Source organism: Paramormyrops kingsleyae, chromosome 21 (genome assembly GCF_048594095.1).
Source record: "Paramormyrops kingsleyae isolate MSU_618 chromosome 21, PKINGS_0.4, whole genome shotgun sequence".
NCBI lineage: Eukaryota > Metazoa > Chordata > Actinopteri > Osteoglossiformes > Mormyridae > Paramormyrops > Paramormyrops kingsleyae.
Genome location: NC_132817.1, coordinates 12,658,007 through 12,678,477, shown reverse-complemented (window position 1 = coordinate 12,678,477; position 20,471 = coordinate 12,658,007). Strand labels below are relative to the sequence as shown.

The window sequence follows — 20,471 nt, the reverse complement described above, 5'->3', positions numbered from 1 at the left end:
AGCTTAAAAAGATAGGAGTGAGGGGAGGATTGAAGGAGTAATGTTAGTGATCTGATGCATTAAGAGTTCTGACTGCCCACGGGTAGAAGCTATTTTTTACTCTGTTGGTTTTGCACCTGATGGATCTGAACCTTTTTCCAGAGGGCAGTATGTTGAATAGGTGGTGGTTAGGATGGAGGTGGTCTTTTATGATCGCCCTTGCTCTGGAGAGACACCTAGAGCTAGCAATGGAGTCCAGGGAGGGGAGTGGACAGCCAATCACCTTCTCTGCTGTTCTAGTGACCCCCTGGAGTCTCTTCTTATCGGCAGCTGTACAGCCAGCGTACCACACGGAGATGGCATGTGCCAGCACACTCTCGATTGTGGCTCCCTGGAATAAATACTCAGTGTCTGTAAGGAAAAGGTGAGACTTGTACTGTAAGGCTTGATCGGTAGATAATGGACGTGTCACAGGCCACGTGATTAATGCTAACGTGTCACTTCCTGTCCCATCATCAGGATTCTAACATTTGGTTTGTATTTCCTTCCCAGTTTCCCTCTGAAGAATAACATCCTGGAGCAGCAAAAGCCGAGATACACGACCCCCAGACACCAGGTCACGCCCTCTTACCCTGCAGGTAACACCAAGAACATCAAGAAAACTAAAAGTTGCTTCAAACATGACAGCATACAGTTCTTATGAGAGCCAGTGTCATACAACAATGAATTCATCACAATAAACTCTTTAAGAATGTGTGATTCTTAGAATGTGTAATATGTCACAGTTTTGCTGCTTGTTTGTTAATCTCTTCTTAGTGCTAAGAGGAAGTTTATGCCTCTCAGTAGGAAAACCTTATCCACAGTTACAGAATAAAGAGTGCATAAACCTCTAAGAGCTGTTAACTGTGATATCGACACTGTTAGGTGCTGGTAGCGGCGCTAAGAGAAGTTATAATAGAGATCCTAACAGAGACAATACCAGTGATGCTAAGAGATGCTACAGCTAGCCAGCTGAGGTAGCTTCCTGTCACCTGACAGGAAATTGACTGTGGCAACTACAAGCCTGTTTCCAAAAAAGTTGGGATGCCGTGTAAGATGTGAATAATAAAAACAGAATGCAATGATTCACAAATTATATAAACCCATATTTAATTGAAAATAGAACAAAGACAACATACCAAATGCTGAAATGGAGAAATTATATTGTTTTATTACAAATATATGCTGAATTTGATGCCAGTAACATGTTTCCTCACTGAAATATTACAATTTAGGAATTTAAGCATCTATGGTACATAAAATCATTAGAAGATTCAGAGAATCCGGGGAAATCCCTGTACACAAGGGACAAGGCTGAAAACCAATATTGGATAGCCGTTATCTTAGAGTCCTCAGGTATGGAATCAGATTTGTGCCAAAATTTTCAAACAAAACTTTCCTAATATCAAACAAAATTCATTCAATATTCATTCTCGCCTGTGAGTTTTTCAGTTTCGCCGCTGGCTTTTCATTCACTCCGCCCCGTTTTTCGTTTCCACTCTTTTTTCAGTTTCGCTGCTGGCTTTTCATTCATTCCGCCCCGTTTTTCGTTTCCACAGTTTTTTCAGTTTCGCTGCTGGCTTTTCATTCATTCCGCCCCGTTTTTCGTTTCCACAGTTTTTTCGTTTCCACAGTTTTTTCAGTTTCGCTGCTGGCTTTTCATTCATTCCGCCCCGTTTTTCGTTTCCACAGTTTTTTCGTTTCCACAGTTTTTTCAGTTTCGCTGCTGGCTTTTCATTCATTCCGCCCCGTTTTTCGTTTCCACAGTTTTTTCAGTTTCGCTGCTGGCTTTTCATTCATTCCGCCCCGTTTTTCGTTTCCACAGTTTTTTCGTTTCCACAGTTTTTTCAGTTTCGCTGCTGGCTTTTCATTCATTCCGCCCCGTTTTTCGTTTCCACAGTTTTTTCGTTTCCACAGTTTTTTCGTTTCCACAGTTTTTTCGTTTCCACAGTTTTTTCAGTTTCGCTGCTGGCTTTTCATTCACTCCGCCCCGTTTTTCGTTTCCACAGTTTTTTCGTTTCCACAGTTTTTTCGTTTCCACAGTTTTTTCGTTTCCACAGTTTTTTCAGTTTCGCTGCTGGCTTTTCATTCATTCCGCCCCGTTTTTCGTTTCCACAGTTTTTTCGTTTCCACAGTTTTTTCGTTTTCACAGTTTTTTCAGTTTCGCTGCTGGCTTTTCATTCATTCCGCCCCGTTTTTCGTTTCCACAGTTTTTTCGTTTCCACAGTTTTTTCGTTTCCACAGTTTTTTCAGTTTCGCTGCTGGCTTTTCATTCACTCCGCCCAGTTTTTCGTTTTCACAGATCTCTCGTGTGGGCGGGACTTCGCCTCATTTGCCAGCAGGTATTTGAGTGACAGCTCCGTGCCCCGGGAACTCTATCACTGCGAGATGCGCGGGCTTCTAAGAAGACGGACAGCAAGCAACAGCCGCCAGTTAAGATCACGTATTGTGCACACGATCAACTGCACGATTAAGCAATTGTAAGTATTTATCAAATATGTTGATTATGCTGTGCTAAACATTTGTTGTGTTACGGCAGAATTCGTTAGCTACAAGTTATATCATTTATCTTATTAGCGTTAGCTACCTGGGAACGTTACTCGATAAGTAATGTTAGCCAAACATAACATCCAGGAAGGCGTGTGCAAGCTGAATTGGCACACAGGTAAACCTGCTTATCGGCATAGTTTTACTTCTTTATGTTTTAGTTTTGCGAATCGGTCTCATCTCTATATTAATGTCTCTTGTCCAGCGAACTATCCTTGCTCTTGAGCTGAACCTAAACAGGCCTCGACCATCATGGAGTGCCAGGTAGGCCATCCTGTGGTTTAAGCCAGTCTACCTGCAGTTTAGTGGGTGTACATCACAACATTGAGGAATGAGATGTTAACTGCTCGTTTCCGTATTACACAATGCTTTTTAAGGGTAAACTTAGGAAGTTTTTGAGAGATGAGGTGCAATGCTAAAGTGGTCAGTCTTTCCTCTCCAGCAAGGTCCTACCCCTGTTGCTGAGGCTACCACGGCAGCTGTACAGAATATACTTGCTATTTTAAACCAGTCTTTAGGAAAGGACAGCACAGGTAGCAGTCAGGGACCAAGTTCGGGAAAGGACCTAAGCATGGATCAAGAAATGGCCAGGTCTAACATAAAAAATGTATTATTAACAAACACTATGCATGTAATGTTGTGGTGTTAATGGTTGTACTCGGAGCAATCCCATCTAATATTTGTTATTGGTACATAATGTACAGACCGGTTTATTGACTAAAACATTTTTTGCAGGTCTTTCCCAGGATTTTTTAGGCGGGGTGCAAAGCGAAGTTCATTAAGTTTGAATAAAGCAGCAAAGGTAGCCAAGCACTGGAATCCATTTAATTTTTCAGTTTTTCTACTACACAAAAATTGTGAGACAAAACCGTCACCAGTTCAGGAGCTACAGCACATGCAGGCTGGTCTGGGGAAAAGAGCTCTTGCCATGCCCGAAGACATGACCCATACACAGGTGGTCTGTCTGTCTTTTTCTGGCAGAGCTTCTCATCAAGCATCTATCAGACACATTTGGGAAAAAAAAAATTGGTAACATAGACTTTCATTATAGGTCTCCAACCTGTTTAAAAATACCTATCCAAAGATGATGACAATCACTGGAGGATGGCTTCTCTATAAATCAGCTGGTATTTTTGATTACATTTAAAAAATCACATACAGATGTATAGTTTGAACTTGCTGTGAAATTTATTATAATTTTGTGATTTTTAACAGGTGGACATGGAAGGCGGAATTTATCTGTTGTACCCCCTGAATCTGAGGGATACACAGGAAGTACTATCAGAAGTGCCTCTGGAGCAGGAAAAACCATGCTGTACATTGCTCCTTTACAGGAAGAATTTGACCTAGAACCTCTTCCTGATAATTCCCAGGAGTTTTCACACATGCCAAAGGCTGAATGCAAGAATTGCTTTAAGATTTTGCCTTTACAGATTCTTGCCCTCCATGTAAAGCAATGTAATGCCTCGAAATCTGACAAACCTTCAGATTCTGAGCCAGAGGTAATAATAATTCGGCCTGCTGCTCATAAGTAACTTTCTTGATATATGGTTTGCAGCATTTGTGACTTTTATGTTTTTCCATTTTTAGGTAACTGAGGTGGTTCTTTCTTGTGAGAAGAACGTAAGTTGCTTTTCACATCTGGTGTCAAATCTCATTCATACAACTTCAGTTTTCTGTAATTTTAGCTCTATTTTAGACAAAAGAAGGAAAATGCCCTATATGTCAGAAGAATTATCCAGCAATGGAACTGGAACTACATGCCAGTGTTTGTGGGGACTGGGCAAGGTATTCATCTAATTCTCTTTCTGTCTACATGGCATCCTAACTATCATACAACACTCACACTAACTATCCACTTATTGAGACTTGCTTCAATCTTGGGGGACATCATGATTGCTATTAAAATATTTGACGTACATTTCTGATTACACGGTTGCGTATAAGAACATAAGAAATTTACAAACGAGAGGAGGCCATTCGGCCCATCAAGCTCGTTTGGGGAGAACTTATACTCTTTGTGAAGTGTTAAGGTTATTTTATGATACTTATTTTATCTGTTACTTGCAAATCCTTAAATAAACTACGGTTAATTTAAGTGATATTTTCTGTTTGGTAACGCTCATATTTAAAAAAAAATTCCGCAGTCCACTGTCCTGTCAAATAAGAAAGCTTTGCCCTACAGTCAGGACTAGTCCACTTCAAATATGGTTAGAATTTCCTCAGCCTTGACCAAAAATACATGCATGTATAAAAAGTGCACAAGTAATGAATCCTAATTTCACAGTGAGGAGGATGTCCTACGATGGCTGGCGACTCGGGTTGATAAAAGCAAAGAGTTCTGCATCTGTGTGTCTCGAATGAATCTCCTGGAACGCGGACTGATGCTGTGGCAGCGACAGAAGAACAGCTCTCCAGTCAACCTCTTGAAGGTGACGTTCATAGGAGAGGCAGGGATCGACACTGGTGCTTTGCGGAAAGAATTTGACAGGTCAGATTAATTTAAATTTTTTAATGACATGCAGATCATCACAAAACTACTTCAAGTGTGTGTTTGTGGTAAGTGTTGATCTTTAATAATATCACAAGGGTGCCTGAAATGTTTTATTTCATAATTTCCTTAGAGATGGTTGCTGGCTTAGAAACTCTGCTTTTCGAGGGAGAGGATGGCAAGGGAAAAATGCCCAAATACTCTTTAAATGACCTTGACAGTGGCATTTTCCGGTAAGTTTCTTATATTGTATCCATCACTTGTAGAAATCGTGCATCCAGACATACTAATTCGGTAGGAATAATGTTAGTAATTAGTATCCTAAGAAAAAGTAATAAGCATTTGTCTTTTCATTCTTTTCTTTCACTCTCATTCCAGTGTTGCTGGGGAAATTTTTGCTGCAAGTCTTGCACAGGGTGGTCCAGCACCAGCGTTTTTACAAGAATGGTGCTACGATTTCCTTTTGACGGGAGATCTAAAAAACATTACAAGAAACGATGTACATGACATGGAATTTTCATCTTTGATCAAGATGGTACATTGCTTAACAACTGTATTATTATCAATTACATTGTTAATTACTTAACTTTTAGCCAATAGTCAAGTCATTGGTAAATCAATTCACTTAACATTAATTCATGATTAAACTATTCCTTATTTAAATAACAATGGCTACTGTTACGCAGTGATGGTGTAAAACTATATATGTTTAGAATGTTTTCTTATTGATTTCCTTCAGGTTGAGGAATCTTCAGATCTGTCATCTTGCACAGAACAGATTATCAGCTGTGGCTATACAGGGCCTATTAACGAAGAAAACAAAGACAAAATAACAAGGTTCATGTTATATTCATATAATGAAAACTTTGTTTACATTATACATCACTACCAGTTTGTCTGTCTGTCCACTACTTAGCTGCCAGAAAGCTTAAATCTATTGTCTCATGTTTTGTTAAGCACATTAAGGATGTCATTATGAATATTATTGACCCTGTAAATACTGATGTCATTACCCTGACTGTAGACACCTGAATAGATGTTTTTGAGTGTTTTTTGTATTTATTTGACTGATAACTGAGAGCTATGCACACAATTTTTTTTCTATAGAGCAATTCTGCTGCACTCGGCCGCAAGACGAACAGTCATGTTGAGGCAACTTCGTGAAGGACTACAACTTTATGGCCTTATAGATGTCATGGAAAGGAACAGAGAGCTGTGCCGGGGCCTATTTGTGGCTGGTGCTGACAATAATGTAAGCTTTCATTATACCTCATTTGCATGTCTTTGTATAGTAGGCTTGATGTTTTAATACTGCTGAAATAAATGTGAAATGTAAAATTAGGATCATGTAATGTGAAATTCTCTGAAGGCATGTAATCCTGATATTTTGTTTTCTTTAAAGGTGGATTCTTGCTACATTGTGTCACACTTGGCCCCAACAATGAGCGAAACTGGTTCCCAAAGACATGCAAGAGAGACACAAATCCTAAATAACTTCCAGGATTTTCTGCAAGAGCTTGAGGGTATGGCAATACAGTCTTTAAAATGTATACAATATAGGAAGGTAAAAGGTATTATCAGAATAAATTGTGTCCCATATTACTTGAACGCATCCTACTGAACATGGTAAATGAAGAGAATATATCCTTTTCCAGTTTTATTAGCAACTTATTATGAAGCATTAGAGTGTGGTTCTGTAAAATCATGTGTTAATGTAGTTTTGAACATTTGCATTCAGCAATTTTGGCTTTCCATTTTGATTTACCTAGACGGAACTGCTGAGGATGCCCTTTCTGTCCCCGAAGTGATGCAGTGGTTGACTGGCCAGTCACACAGGCACCTACTTCTTTCAGAGAGAGAGAACTTTAAAATCACAGTACACTTCGACCACACGTGTATGGAAAGGATGCCAAGCCACACCATTTGTTATCCAGTTGTTAGTGCATGTGCACAGGCCATCACATTTCCCACTGCACATTGTGTGCATTACTCAGATTTCAAAAACAATGTGGCAACAGCAATCAAATGTGGTGCAGGCTTTCACAGGCTGTAAATGAATTAGTTAAGGATTTCAGGTTTTATTGTACAGGTTCTTTACAATTTAACATTTACAACCAATTAAAAACAGTTCTTAATGCAAAACTGTGAAACTGATATTAAATGTAAACTGTCACAGTTGTAGCCTGTTACTAATAAACAATCTGTTATACACAATCCATGACATAAATTTCTTAAAATCTGTGTTAAAACAATTCTTGCTGCTCAGGTCTTCCTTATAGTAGTCTTTGCACCAGATTTAGAGTCTGCATATAAAGCTCTTTATGAGGCAAGGGTGAGGTAATGGAATTTATCAATCCTTCAAGTACAGCAAGGTTCTGGTCTGAGAGGGGACATGGGATCTCTGACACCACTACTCCATCCTGTTGGTCAACATCAGTCCAGCCCTCCTGGAATAGATTCTCCAGTGGCTGAAAGACAGTTACATTCACCATAGAAATATTAATTCCTGTACCCCAGGTGGAGAATCTGATCAAGGGTGGGCAATTGTAGGTGCAGGTTTTTGAAAAGTCACCCCAATAAACCTGCTGTAAAAGCTCCTCCCCTAGCTCTGGACACTTATTGGCTTAAGAGGTCACCCAAAAAGCACCCATACAGATTATACATGGATCAAGTTCCCCGTCCCTTATCTAATCCTTGGGTTTTCACAATTTGATAATGAGCACAATCAAACTTGTTTCCCCAAGATAAAATAATATTAACCTTAGTCAAGTCCTTCCAGGCACCAACTGACTGATCATATTGCTAACTGCTACAGGCCATTTGAAGTGATATTTAGGGGACACTTGCTTAAAAAGTATTAATGAGTTGAGTGATTTGCAAATTTGGTGATGTACCTCAATATCTGGCTCAGCCACGGGTGTTTGAAGCATTCCAATGTGCCACAGCTGCTCTGGAGATAAGTTGCCTTCAGTTCTGAGAGGGTGCCTGTTCCAGCTACCCATGAAATGCTCCAGGTCAGACTTCAGGCGAGGGAGAAACACATAATGCACACAAAAGAGGTGCATCTCATCGGAGATATCAATCAGGTGTTCCTCTTCCAGTGTGTGCAGTACATCGTAGTATGTACAGGTGACTGCTGACCACACATCGCACCACAATCTCTCTATTCTAAGAATGTATTGGAAGGGGGGGGGGTTACTATATTGATCAAGCATGCAGACAAGGACAGTAATCATATCAAGTTCTGTACTGATTGGTTTTACCTTTGATCGTGGACGCTTTTGCCAGCAATGAAGCTACTGCATCCAGTTCGTCGTACAGAAAACATGCACCGGGCAATATCCACATTTTCCACACCCTGGTCACCACGTACTCTAAAATATGTCAAGCAGTCATGATTCATTGTACTGCAGAAGGACCCAGGTGAATCTAAACTGAGGCTATAGTCCATACAACAAAGAAAAATACCTGTTCACAGCATTTATGTACTTCCTACCTTGAGGACCATCCATGTTTGCAGACATGAAGCACCTGGAGAAGGCCATCGGCCATTTCCACAACAACATCCACGTAAGGGGGGGGGGGGGTGCTAATCTGCATATGTGTGTGTGTGTGTGTGTGTGTGTGTGTGTGCGCGTGTGGGTTTGTATTTACCACATTGCAGGTACCAAATGTCCCCATGATGCTGTAAAACCTTTTACTTTTTAGCACGTGGGACGTTTTTCTTTCAAGTCCCTACAATATATGCCTGTTTCATAAAAACCTGTGAATGAAATCTAGAATAGCCAGAAGTCCTGCATTTTATTTATTTGGTTACTTAAGGTTAAGTTAGGGCTGGGTAGGGGTTACAATTATAGTAATTAGTATTAGTTAGGATTTAATGAGTCCCCACAATAATATGAATACATGGAATGTGTGTGCCTGTGTCTCCCTGTGCGTGCCTGTGTCTCCCTGTGTGTGCCTGTGCCCGCGCTGTGCCAGGTGTACCCCATGTGGCTGTGCCCCTTCGTGCTGCCCAGTCAGCCTGGGATGGTGCACCCCAAAGGGGACGAGGACGAGCTGTACGTGGACATCGGCGCTTACGGAGAGCCCCGGCTGAAGCACTTTGAGGCCCGAGCCTCCACCAGGCAGCTGGAGAAGTTTGTGAGAGACGTTCACGGGTAAGAGGCGGGCAGGGACCACATGACTGTCACTAGAAAATGGTATTTTACTTTCCAGTGATGTCACACAAATAAAGCACCATTACATGGGGGGTAAAATAGGGCAGAGCTTGGACTTACCACTAGTGTATGATCACATAACTAAAAACTAAAAGGTGGGGTCTTTACTATTTAACCTGATAACAATACCAGCATTTGAGACATCCCTGCAGACTCCAATGACTGTTTTGCAGTCCCCGTGTTAGACCGAAATGTTGTGGTCTTCCCACTCTTAGATTCCAGATGCTGTACGCGGATGTGTATATGGACCGCCAGGAATTCTGGGAAATGTTTGATGGCTCCCTCTACCATAAGCTGAGGGAGAAGCTGGACTGCAAGACGGCATTTCCCGAGGTTTACGACAAGATCTGCAAAGCGGCTCGGCACTGAGGCACAGCCAGCAGAGCAGGAAGCTCAGCCTCCAATCCTGCATTTCACCCCATTTCCGTGGGGAAGAATAACCCACAGTGTATGAGACTTGCTGTACATTCTTACAAATTTGAACGATGCAGAATTCGGGTTTTTCTTACCTTTATACATGTTTGACTGCAAAAGCAATTCGTCAGCCTTGGATGTAACACTGTGCCCAGAACTGTGATGTATCTCATGTGAGAATTGGGATTATCTTTGTAATTCCGATGTATATTTTTCTACCTGTAGTGTGGGACACAGACTGAAATCATGTGTCTCAGATTAGCACAAATAAGCATTGAATTATCCTTAATTAAAGGGACAGTTCAACCAAAAATTGGAAAAAAGATATGGAGCTTAGATGGAGTTTAGTGCTGTCTATCTGTCTAGGTCATTCAGCTGGGAGATGCCTTGTTGAGATATCGGATGTTGGTCTTCTCTCAAATATAATGGGAGTGAATGACATTCTTTCTGTGGTAATTAAAGGGCCAGAAAAATACATTTGAAAAACTCAACAGCAATGTCTCATCAGAAATCATGATGCCGTTATTGAAGATAATCCACAGACTTTGCAGAGAGCAGTTTAATGTAGGAACTATTTTCTGTTACGGAACACCACATACCAGCCGTATCACTGTGCAGAAGATAACGCTACAGTACTCGTGCTCATATCCGATGGAGTGCCCCTCTGAAACGCATCTTTTTTTTTTCTTTTTTCAGTTTTTGGGGTGAGCTGCCCCTTTAATGTTTCTTCAGTCATTTTCCTGAAAGAGCACCTAGTGACCATCTTGTAGTCTGTCTCTCCCAAACTAACATGTCCCATCTTTAAGTTAGATTAGCTTGTCTTGTGTCTCTCTTTATTATGATTGTGTGCTATTTGCTTCACTTGTACATCACTTTGCACAAAAAAGGTAAATAAACCAGCGTGTCTCAGTGGGCTAAGCCTGTGTACCTGTAGCCTAATCACAAGGTCACTGGTTCAAACCCAGCCAACTCCCAGCTCCCTGGGCGCCCCAACAGGTGGCTGCCCTTCACAGACAACTTACTCTTCAAAGAGCAAGGTGACGGAGGCGTAAAAACAATTTCCCCATGGGGATCAATGAAGTATCTATTATTAAATGTAAATCTCATTGAAAAGTTTAGGTTTTTAATGCAGTGCTGCCTGAGTACGGAATCAGATTTGTGCCAAAATTTTCAAACAAAACTTTCCTAATATCAAACAAAATTCATTCAATATTCATTCTCGCCTGTGAGTTTTTCAGTTTCGCCGCTGGCTTTTCATTCACTCCGCCCCGTTTTTCGTTTCCACAGTTTTTTCAGTTTCGCTGCTGGCTTTTCATTCATTCCGCCCAGTTTTTCGTTTCCACTCTTTTTTCAGTTTCGCTGCTGGCTTTTTCATTCATTCCGCCCAGTTTTTCGTTTCCACTCTTTTTCAGTTTCGCTGCTGGCATTTCATTCATTCCGCCCCGTTTTTCGTTTCCACTGTTTTTTCAGTTTCGCTGCTGGCTTTTCATTCATTCCGCCCAGTTTTTCGTTTCCACAGTTTTTTCGTTTCCACAGTTTTTTCGTTTCCACAGTTTTTTCAGTTTCGCTGCTGGCTTTTCATTCACTCCGCCCCGTTTTTCGTTTCCACAGTTTTTTCGTTTCCACAGTTTTTTCAGTTTCGCTGCTGGCTTTTCATTCACTCCGCCCAGTTTTTCGTTTCCACTGTTTTTTCAGTTTCGCTGCTGGCTTTTCATTCACTCCGCCCCATTTTACGTTTTCACAGATCTCTCGTGTGGGCGGGGCTTCGCCTCATTTGCCAGCAGGTATTTGAGTGACAGCTCCGTGCCCCGGGAACTCCATCACTGAGATGGACAGCAGCAACAGCTGCCAGTTAGGATCACGTATGAGATTTTGGATTTGTGCACAAGATCAACTCCACGATTAATCACTTGTAAGTATTGATCAAATATGTTCATTATGCTGTCCTAGACATTTGTTGTGTTACGATAGAATTCGTTAGCTACGCGTTATCATTTACCTAATTAACTTTAGCTACCTGGGTACTCGCTAAGTAACGTTTGCCAAACTTACATTCTTCCTCTCCACAATTGTCATTTCAGATATTCACAACTCCGTTCTTCATGTCTGATCATAACTGCATGTCTTCCGTAATGGTTTGATATGAGCATGCAGCAATTTTGGGTTTTTTTTGGGCTAAGCATCATGCTAATATTCACTCCATACTTAGATCAGTATGAGTTGGTATATAAAATTCTGGTGGGTGGAAAAAGAATTTGGAAACACTAGTATAGAATTTAATATGACGCTGTTGTCTAAGGGCGTTTGTCAGACCGTAGAATTTCTTCGTGGAGTTATACATTGCTTTCCGTCTTTTCTCTCTACAGCAATCAAACAGTGGTGGACCTGAGCTGGATCCAAACAGACTTCTGCTACAATGCAGTCTCCGGTAAGCCAGTCTGTGGTTCTGTTGTGACAAATAATAACGATGTTGTTAATACATAACACCTAAGTAACAGTTCTGAGAGCTCCTGAAGTCTTTTCTTACTCTGTTCATTTGAACAATTCTAAAAGTAATGACAATTGAGATTTTTTAAAGGGCACTAGGAGCATTTTCATTCAAGGTACAATCTTAGATAGAATTAGCATTTTCTGTTCATGTTGTATTGACATTAATATTTACTTACCTTGCAGTGCTTATTGCTGCAGGAGAAAGTACGGGATGAAATCTTGCAAAGGATTCAGAGAAGATTTAATCTAATTATGAGAAATGAAACGTTGGACTAAGACTACATCCTAGATGTTGCTCAGCAAGAGCTTTGCTTGGCAACAATGGCTTCACAACACCTCAGCATCCCGCTAGAACTTATTAGAAGTCTATAGGAATTAATCAACATCTTACCTGTTCAGTCTGCTGAAGGAGCATCAGTTATTGTGTCAGAAATTGTAACTACCACTGTGGGGAACCTGGGACGGCCACGCCTTGAAATGAACAGAGATGATCTTGAAAGCATCCTTTCCACTGCACTTCCTTTAGAACATTTAGCCAATTTGTATGGGGTTTCTAGATGAACACTTAATAGGCGGATGAAAGAACATGGCCTCTCTGTCCGGGGATGCTACTCCAAAATATCTGATAATGAACTTGATCAAATTGTGAGGTCCATAAAATCCAGAAAGCCAGCAGCGAAACTGAAAAACCAGTGAAAACGTAAAACGGGGCGGAGTGACTGAAAAGCCAGCAGCGAAACTGAAAGGTATGTCTAGAAAGGTATGTCAAAGTCTTGTTTTAATGTGTCTTGAAAACAAGAAAATGTGTCTTGTCTTGACTTAATTTGTTTTTTTTTTTTTGCCACACATTTTGCACAGATTTTATATCTTGACGCTGCTGCTAACAACAAAGCCTCAACTGCGTACTCGTTCTTCTTGGATGGTGTCTGCAAACATGGCCCTCAAGGTAGGAAGTACATAAATGCTGTGAACAGGTATTTTTCTTTGTTGTATGGACTATAGCCTCAGTTTAGATTCACTTGGGTCCTTCTGCAGTACAATGAATCATGACTGCTTGACATATTTTAGAGTACGTGGTGACCAGGGTGTGGAAAATGTGGATATTGCCCGGTGCATGTTTTCTGTACGACGAACTGGACGCAGTAGCTTTGTTGCTGGCAAAAGCGTCCACAATCAAAGGTAAAACCAATCAGTACAGAACTTGATATGATTACTGTCCTTGTCTGCATGCTTGATCAATATAGTAACCCCCCCCCCCCCTTCCAATACATTCTTAGAATAGAGAGATTGGGGTGCGATGTGTGGTCAGCAGTCACCTGTACATACTACGTTGTACTGCACACACTGGAAGAGGAACACCTGATTGATATCTCCGATGAGATGCACCTCTTTTGTGTGCATTATGTGTTTCTCCCTCGCCTGAAGTCTGACCTGGAGCATTTCATGGGTAGCTGGAACAGGCACCCTCTCAGAACTGAAGGCAACTTATCTCCAGAGCAGCTGTGGCACATTGGAATGCTTCAAACACCCGTGGCTGAGCCAGATATTGAGGTACATCACCAAATTTGCAAATCACTCAACTCATTAATACTTTTTAAGCAAGTGTCCCCTAAATATCACTTCAAATGGCCTGTAGCAGTTAGCAATATGATCAGTCAGTTGGTGCCTGGAAGGACTTGACTAAGGTTAATATTATTTTATCTTGGGGAAACAAGTTTGATTGTGCTCATTATCAAATTGTGAAAACCCAAGGATTAGATAAGGGACGGGGAACTTGATTCATGTATAATCTGTATGGGTGCTTTTTGGGTGACCTCTTAAGCCAATAAGTGTCCAGAGCTAGGGGAGGAGCTTTTACAGCAGGTTTATTGGGGTGACTTTTCAAAAACCTGCACCTACAATTGCCCACCCTTGATCAGGTTCTCCACCTGGGGTACAGGAATTAATATTTCTATGGTGAATGTAACTGTCTTTCAGCCACTGGAGAATCTATTCCAGGAGGGCTGGACTGATGTTGACCAACAGGATGGAGTAGTGGTGTCAGAGATCCCATGTCCCCTCTCAGACCAGAACCTTGCTGTACTTGAAGGATTGATAAATCCCATTACCTCACCCTTGCCTCATAAAGAGCTTTATATGCAGACTCTAAATCTGGTGCAAAGACTACTATAAGAAGGAAGACCCGAGCAGCAAGAATTGTTTTAATACAGATTTTAAGAAATTTATGTCATGGATTGTGTATAACAGATTGTTTATTAGTAACAGGCTACAACTGTGACAGTTTACATTTAATATCAGTTTCACAGTTTTGCATTAAGAACTGTTTTTAATTGGTTGTAAATGTTAAATTGTAAAGAAGCTGTACATTAAAACCTGAAATCCTTAACTAATACATTTACAGCCTGTGAAAGCCTGCACCACATTTGATTGCTGTTGCCACATTGTTTTTGAAATCTGAGTAATGCACACAATGTGCAGTGGGAAATGTGATGGCCTGTGCACATGCACTAACAACTGGATAACAAATGGTGTGGCTTGGCATCCTTTCCATACACGTGTGGTCGAAGTGTACTGTGATTTTAAAGTTCTCTCTCTCTGAAAGAAGTAGGTGCCTGTGTGACTGGCCAGTCAACCACTGCATCACTTCAGGGACAGAAAGGGCATCCTCAGCAGTTCCGTCTAGGTAAATCAAAATGGAAAGCCAAAATTGCTGAATGCAAATGTTCAAAACTACATTAACACATGATTTTACAGAACCACACTCTAATGCTTCATAATAAGTTGCTAATAAAACTGGAAAAGGATATATTCTCTTCATTTACCATGTTCAGTAGGATGCGTTCAAGTAATATGGGACACAATTTATTCTGATAATACCTTTTACCTTCCTATATTGTATACATTTTAAAGACTGTATTAGTGCCATACCCTCAAGCTCTTGCAGAAAATCCTGGAAGTTATTTAGGATTTGTGTCTCTCTTGCATGTCTTTGGGAACCAGTTTCGCTCATTGTTGGGGCCAAGTGTGACACAATGTAGTAAGAATCCACCTTTAAAGAAAACAAAATATCAGGATTACATGCCTTCAGAGAATTTCACATTACATGATCCTAATTTTACATTTCACATTTATTTCAGCACTATTAAAACATCAAGCCTACTATACAAAGACATGCAAATGAGGTATAATGAAAGCTTACATTATGGTCAGCACCAGCCACAAATAGGCCCCGGCACAGCTCTCTGTTCCTTTCCATGACATCTATAAGGCCATAAAGTTGTAGTCCCTCACGAAGTTGCCTCAACATGACTGTTCGTCTTGCGGCCGAGTGCAGCAGAATTGCTCTATAGAAAAAAATTTGTGTGCATAGCTCTCAGTTATCAGTCAAATAAATACAAAAAACACTCAAAAACATCTATTCAGGTGTCTACAGTCAGGGTAATGACATCAGTATTTACAGGGTCAATAATATTCATAATGACATCCTTAATGTGCTCAACAAAACATGAGACAATAGATTTAAGCTTTCTGGCAGCTAAGTAGTGGACAGACAGACAAACTGGTAGTGATGTATAATGTAAACAAAGTTTTCATTACATGAATATAACATGAACCTTGTTATTTTGTCTTTGTTTTCTTCGTTAATAGGCCCTGTATAGCCACAGCTGATAATCTGTTCTGTGCAAGATGACAGATCTGAAGATTCCTCAACCTGAAGGAAATCAATAAGAAAACATTCTAAACATATAGTTTTACACCATCACTGAGTAACAGTAGCCATTGTTATTTAAATAAGGAATAGTTTAATCATGAATTAATGTTAAGTGAATTGATTTACCAATGACTTGACTATTGGCTAAAAGTTAAGTAATTAACAATGTAATTGCTTAACAACTGTATTATTATCAATGTACCATCTTGATCAAAGATGAAAATTCCATGTCATGTACATCGTTTCTTGTAATGTTTTTTAGATCTCCCGTCAAAAGGAAATCGTAGCACCATTCTTGTAAAAACGCTGGTGCTGGACCACCCTGTGCAAGACTTGCAGCAAAAATTTCCCCAGCAACACTGGAATGAGAGTGAAAGAAAAGACAAATGCTTATTACTTTTTCTTAGAATACTAATTACTAACATTATTCCTACCGAATTAGTATGTCTGGATGCACGATTTCTACAAGTGATGGATACAATATAAGAAACTTACCGGAAAATGCCACTGTCAAGGTCATTTAAAGAGTATTTGGGCATTTTTCCCTTGCCATCCTCTCCCTCGAAAAGCAGAGTTTCTAAGCCAGCAACCATCTCTAAGGAAATTATGAAATAAAACATTTCAGGCACCCTTGTGATATTATTAAAGATCAACACTTACCACAAACACACACTTGAAGTAGTTTTGTGATGATCTGCATGTCATTAAAAAATTTAAATTAATCTGACCTGTCAAAAATTCTTTCCGCAAAGCACCAGTGTCGATCCCTGCCTCTCCTATGAACGTCACCTTCAAGAGGTTGACTGGAGAGCTGTTCTTCTGTCGCTGCCACAGCATCAGTCCGCGTTCCAGGAGATTCATTCGAGACACACAGATGCAGAACTCTTTGCTTTTATCAACCCGAGTCGCCAGCCATCGTAGGACATCCTCCTCACTGTGAAATTAGGATTCATTACTTGTGCACTTTTTATACATGCATGTATTTTTGGTCAAGGCTGAGGAAATTCTAACCATATTTGAAGTGGACTAGTCCTGACTGTAGGGCAAAGCTTTCTTATTTGGCTGTGGAGCAGGGTTAGTACTGATTTACAGAGACTGAGACTAACAGTACACTGGAAAAGCACTTTAAATGTTGATTTTTATACAGCAATTTTAATTACATCCACCTTACCCCATTTCAAAAGCAGATAAAATTTCAAATGTACTATGTAATTTTCTCATTTTGCTGCTCCTCCAACCCAACAGGACTGCCACCCCGACAGGACAGTGGACTGCAGAATTTTTTTTAAAAATATGAGCGTTAAACAGAAAACATCACTTAAATTAACCGTAGTTTATTTAAGGATTTGCAAGTAACAGATAAAATATCATAAAATAACCTTAACACTTCACAAAGAGTATAAGTTCTCCCCAAACAAGCTTGATGGGCCGAATGGCCTCCTCTCGTTTGTAAATTTCTTATGTTCTTGTACGCAACCGTGTAATCAGAAATGTACGTCAAATATTTTAATAGCAATCATGATGTCCCCCAAGATTGAAGCAAGTCTCAATAAGTGGATAGTTAGTGTGAGTGTTGTATGATAGTTAGGATGCCATGTAGACAGAAAGAGAATTAGATGAATACCTTGCCCAGTCCCCACAAACACTGGCATGTAGTTCCAGTTCCATTGCTGGATAATTCTTCTGACATATAGGGCATTTTCCTTCTTTTGTCTAAAATAGAGCTAAAATTACAGAAAACTGAAGTTGTATGAATGAGATTTGACACCAGATGTGAAAAGCAACTTACGTTCTTCTCACAAGAAAGAACCACCTCAGTTACCTAAAAATGGAAAAACATAAAAGTCACAAATGCTGCAAACCATATATCAAGAAAGTAGTTACTTATGAGCAGCAGGCCGAATTATTATTACCTCTGGCTCAGAATCTGAAGGTTTGTCAGATTTCGAGGCATTACATTGCTTTACATGGAGGGCAAGAATCTGTAAAGGCAAAATCTTAAAGCAATTCTTGCATTCAGCCTTTGGCATGTGTGAAAACTCCTGGGAATTATCAGGAAGAGGTTCTAGGTCAAATTCTTCCTGTAAAGGAGCAATGTACAGCATGGTTTTTCCTGCTCCAGAGGCACTTCTGATAGTACTTCCTGTGTATCCCTCAGATTCAGGGGGTACAACAGATAAATTCCGCCTTCCATGTCCACCTGTTAAAAATCACAAAATTATAATAAATTTCACAGCAAGTTCAAACTATACATCTGTATGTGATTTTTTAAATGTAATCAAAAATACCAGCTGATTTATAGAGAAGCCATCCTCCAGTGATTGTCATCATCTTTGGATAGGTATTTTTAAACAGGTTGGAGACCTATAATGAAAGTCTATGTTACCAATTTTTTTTTTCCCAAATGTGTCTGATAGATGCTTGATGAGAAGCTCTGCCAGAAAAAGACAGACAGACCACCTGTGTATGGGTCATGTCTTCGGGCATGGCAAGAGCTCTTTTCCCCAGACCAGCCTGCATGTGCTGTAGCTCCTGAACTGGTGACGGTTTTGTCTCACAATTTTTGTGTAGTAGAAAAACTGAAAAATTAAATGGATTCCAGTGCTTGGCTACCTTTGCTGCTTTATTCAAACTTAATGAACTTCGCTTTGCACCCCGCCTAAAAAATCCTGGGAAAGACCTGCAAAAAATGTTTTAGTCAATAAACCGGTCTGTACATTATGTACCAATAACAAATATTAGATGGGATTGCTCCGAGTACAACCATTAACACCACAACATTACATGCATAGTGTTTGTTAATAATACATTTTTTATGTTAGACCTGGCCATTTCTTGATCCATGCTTAGGTCCTTTCCCGAACTTGGTCCCTGACTGCTACCTGTGCTGTCCTTTCCTAAAGACTGGTTTAAAATAGCAAGTATATTCTGTACAGCTGCCGTGGTAGCCTCAGCAACAGGGGTAGGACCTTGCTGGAGAGGAAAGACTGACCACTTTAGCATTGCACCTCATCTCTCAAAAACTTCCTAAGTTTACCCTTAAAAAGCATTGTGTAATACGGAAACGAGCAGTTAACATCTCATTTCTCAATGTTGTGATGTACACCCACTAAACTGCAGGTAGACTGGCTTAAACCACAGGATGGCCTACCTGGCACTCCATGATGGTCGAGGCCTGTTTAGGTTCAGCTCAAGAGCAAGGATAGTTCGCTGGACAAGAGACATAGAGATGAGACCGATTCGCAAAACTAAAACATAAAGAAGTAAAACTATGCCGATAAGCAGGTTTACCTGTGTGCCAATTCAGCTTGCACACGCCTACCTGGATGTTATGTTTGGCTAACATTACTTATCGAGTAACGTTCCCAGGTAGCTAACGCTAATAAGATAAATGATATAACTTGTAGCTAACGAATTCTGCCGTAACACAACAAATGTTTAGCACAGCATAATCAACATATTTGATAAATACTTACAATTGCTTAATCGTGCAGTTGATCGTGTGCACAATACGTGATCTTAACTGGCGGCTGTTGCTTGCTGTCCGTCTTCTTAGAAGCCCGCGCATCTCGCAGTGATAGAGTTCCCGGGGCACGGAGCTGTCACTCAAATACCTGCTGGCAAATGAGGCGAAGTCCCGCCCACACGAGAGATCTGTGAAAACGAAAAACTGGGCGGAGTGAATGAAAAGCCAGCAGCGAAACTGAAAAAACTGTGGAAACGAAAAAACTGTGGAAACGAAAAAACTGTGGAAACGAAAAACGGGGCGGAATGAATGAAAAGCCAGCAGCGAAACTGAAAAAACTGTGAAAACGAAAAAACTGTGGAAACGAAAAAACTGTGGAAACGAAAAACGGGGCGGAATGAATGAAAAGCCAGCAGCGAAACTGAAAAAACTGTGGAAACGAAAAAACTGTGGAAACGAAAAAACTGTGGAAACGAAAAAACTGTGGAAACGAAAAACGGGGCGGAGTGAATGAAAAGCCAGCAGCGAAACTGAAAAAACTGTGGAAACGAAAAAACTGTGGAAACGAAAAAACTGTGGAAACGAAAAAACTGTGGAAACGAAAAAACTGTGGAAACGAAAAACGGGGCGGAATGAATGAAAAGCCAGCAGCGAAACTGAAAAAACTGTGGAAACGAAAAACGGGGCGGAATGAATGAAAAGCCAGCAGCGAAACTGAAAAAACTGTGGAAACGAAAAAACTGTGGAAACGAAAAACGGGGCGGAATGAATGAAAAGAATCAGGGTATCTTCCGTCCAGTCTATATCCGTTTTCAAACTAAAAAACGGAAAACGAAAAAACGGATCATTTTTTTCATTTATCATTTTTTGCCTTATTCAGATATATACTTAAAACTATGTTTTTCTATTCTGTAAAAAATGATTTTTTTTTCTAAATAAGACATTTTAGAATATTGCCCTAAAATGCTGACGAGAAAAGTTCTTTATTTTATTTTTCCTAATTTAGTTTTAATAAGTAAGTATAATTCGTTTTTCAACTTTAGACGGAAAAAACAAAAACGGGCCGTTTTCTCCATTTCGACTAGACCAATCCCAAAGGGAAAATTGGAAAAC

The 20,471-nt window shown here is 40.3% G+C and overlaps 3 protein-coding genes and 1 long non-coding RNA gene across 20 annotated transcripts; 3 read left to right on the top strand and 1 right to left on the bottom strand.

Moving 5' to 3' along the window:
• Positions 1 to 2,155: 2,155 nt before the first annotated feature.
• Positions 2,156 to 7,279, top strand: LOC140581472 (G2/M phase-specific E3 ubiquitin-protein ligase-like). Of its 7 annotated transcripts, none has more exons than XM_072704240.1 (15): positions 2,156 to 2,498; positions 2,771 to 2,829; positions 3,008 to 3,156; positions 3,301 to 3,367; positions 3,617 to 3,692; positions 3,781 to 4,067; positions 4,156 to 4,188; positions 4,265 to 4,353; positions 4,853 to 5,056; positions 5,190 to 5,289; positions 5,435 to 5,591; positions 5,796 to 5,893; positions 6,164 to 6,308; positions 6,459 to 6,579; positions 6,826 to 7,045. In XM_072704240.1, exons 2-10 carry the CDS (start codon positions 2,818 to 2,820, stop codon positions 5,266 to 5,268), a joined length of 996 nt encoding a protein of 331 aa, XP_072560341.1. In that variant the 5' UTR covers positions 2,156 to 2,498; positions 2,771 to 2,817; the 3' UTR covers positions 5,269 to 5,289; positions 5,435 to 5,591; positions 5,796 to 5,893; positions 6,164 to 6,308; positions 6,459 to 6,579; positions 6,826 to 7,045. The 7 variants fall into 7 exon arrangements, 4 of the variants coding, with proteins under 4 accessions (XP_072560341.1, XP_072560340.1, XP_072560343.1 ...); XM_072704239.1 differs by having other exon boundaries at positions 2,160 to 2,498; positions 3,301 to 3,520; XR_011984551.1 differs by having other exon boundaries at positions 2,162 to 2,498; positions 3,012 to 3,156; positions 3,301 to 3,520.
• Positions 7,280 to 8,578: 1,299 nt separating this feature from the next.
• LOC140581437 (delta(24)-sterol reductase-like) lies at positions 8,579 to 10,608 on the top strand. The gene is made up of 3 exons (XM_072704008.1): positions 8,579 to 8,626; positions 9,038 to 9,216; positions 9,492 to 10,608. Exons 1-3 carry the CDS (start codon positions 8,579 to 8,581, stop codon positions 9,643 to 9,645), a joined length of 381 nt encoding a protein of 126 aa, XP_072560109.1. The 3' UTR covers positions 9,646 to 10,608.
• Positions 10,609 to 11,355: 747 nt separating this feature from the next.
• Positions 11,356 to 16,614, top strand: LOC111847623 (uncharacterized). Of its 3 annotated transcripts, XR_011984555.1 has the most exons (8): positions 11,359 to 11,602; positions 12,057 to 12,118; positions 12,364 to 12,926; positions 13,039 to 13,126; positions 13,249 to 13,359; positions 13,458 to 13,731; positions 14,158 to 14,863; positions 15,829 to 16,614. It is a non-coding gene; the product is annotated as an uncharacterized lncRNA (long non-coding RNA). The 3 variants fall into 3 exon arrangements; XR_011984556.1 differs by having other exon boundaries at positions 11,356 to 11,602; positions 12,364 to 12,940; positions 13,249 to 13,731; XR_011984554.1 differs by having other exon boundaries at positions 11,358 to 11,602; positions 13,249 to 13,731.
• Positions 14,415 to 19,735, bottom strand: LOC111847572 (G2/M phase-specific E3 ubiquitin-protein ligase). 9 transcript variants are annotated; one of them, XM_072704233.1, is made up of 16 exons: positions 19,369 to 19,731; positions 19,044 to 19,102; positions 18,717 to 18,865; positions 18,506 to 18,572; positions 18,181 to 18,256; positions 17,806 to 18,092; positions 17,682 to 17,714; positions 17,517 to 17,605; positions 17,098 to 17,163; positions 16,621 to 16,826; positions 16,388 to 16,487; positions 16,095 to 16,251; positions 15,795 to 15,892; positions 15,380 to 15,524; positions 15,109 to 15,229; positions 14,415 to 14,859 (listed from the first exon to the last, which is right to left on the bottom strand). In XM_072704233.1, the coding sequence occupies exons 2-16, from the start codon at positions 19,053 to 19,055 to the stop codon at positions 14,576 to 14,578; spliced, it is 1,890 nt and encodes a 629-aa protein (XP_072560334.1). In that variant the 5' UTR covers positions 19,056 to 19,102; positions 19,369 to 19,731; the 3' UTR covers positions 14,415 to 14,575. The 9 variants fall into 9 exon arrangements, with proteins under 9 accessions (XP_072560334.1, XP_072560330.1, XP_072560332.1 ...); XM_072704229.1 differs by having other exon boundaries at positions 18,353 to 18,572; positions 19,369 to 19,730; XM_072704231.1 differs by having other exon boundaries at positions 18,353 to 18,572; positions 18,717 to 18,796; positions 19,369 to 19,722.
• Between the last annotated feature and the right edge of the window lie 736 nt (positions 19,736 to 20,471).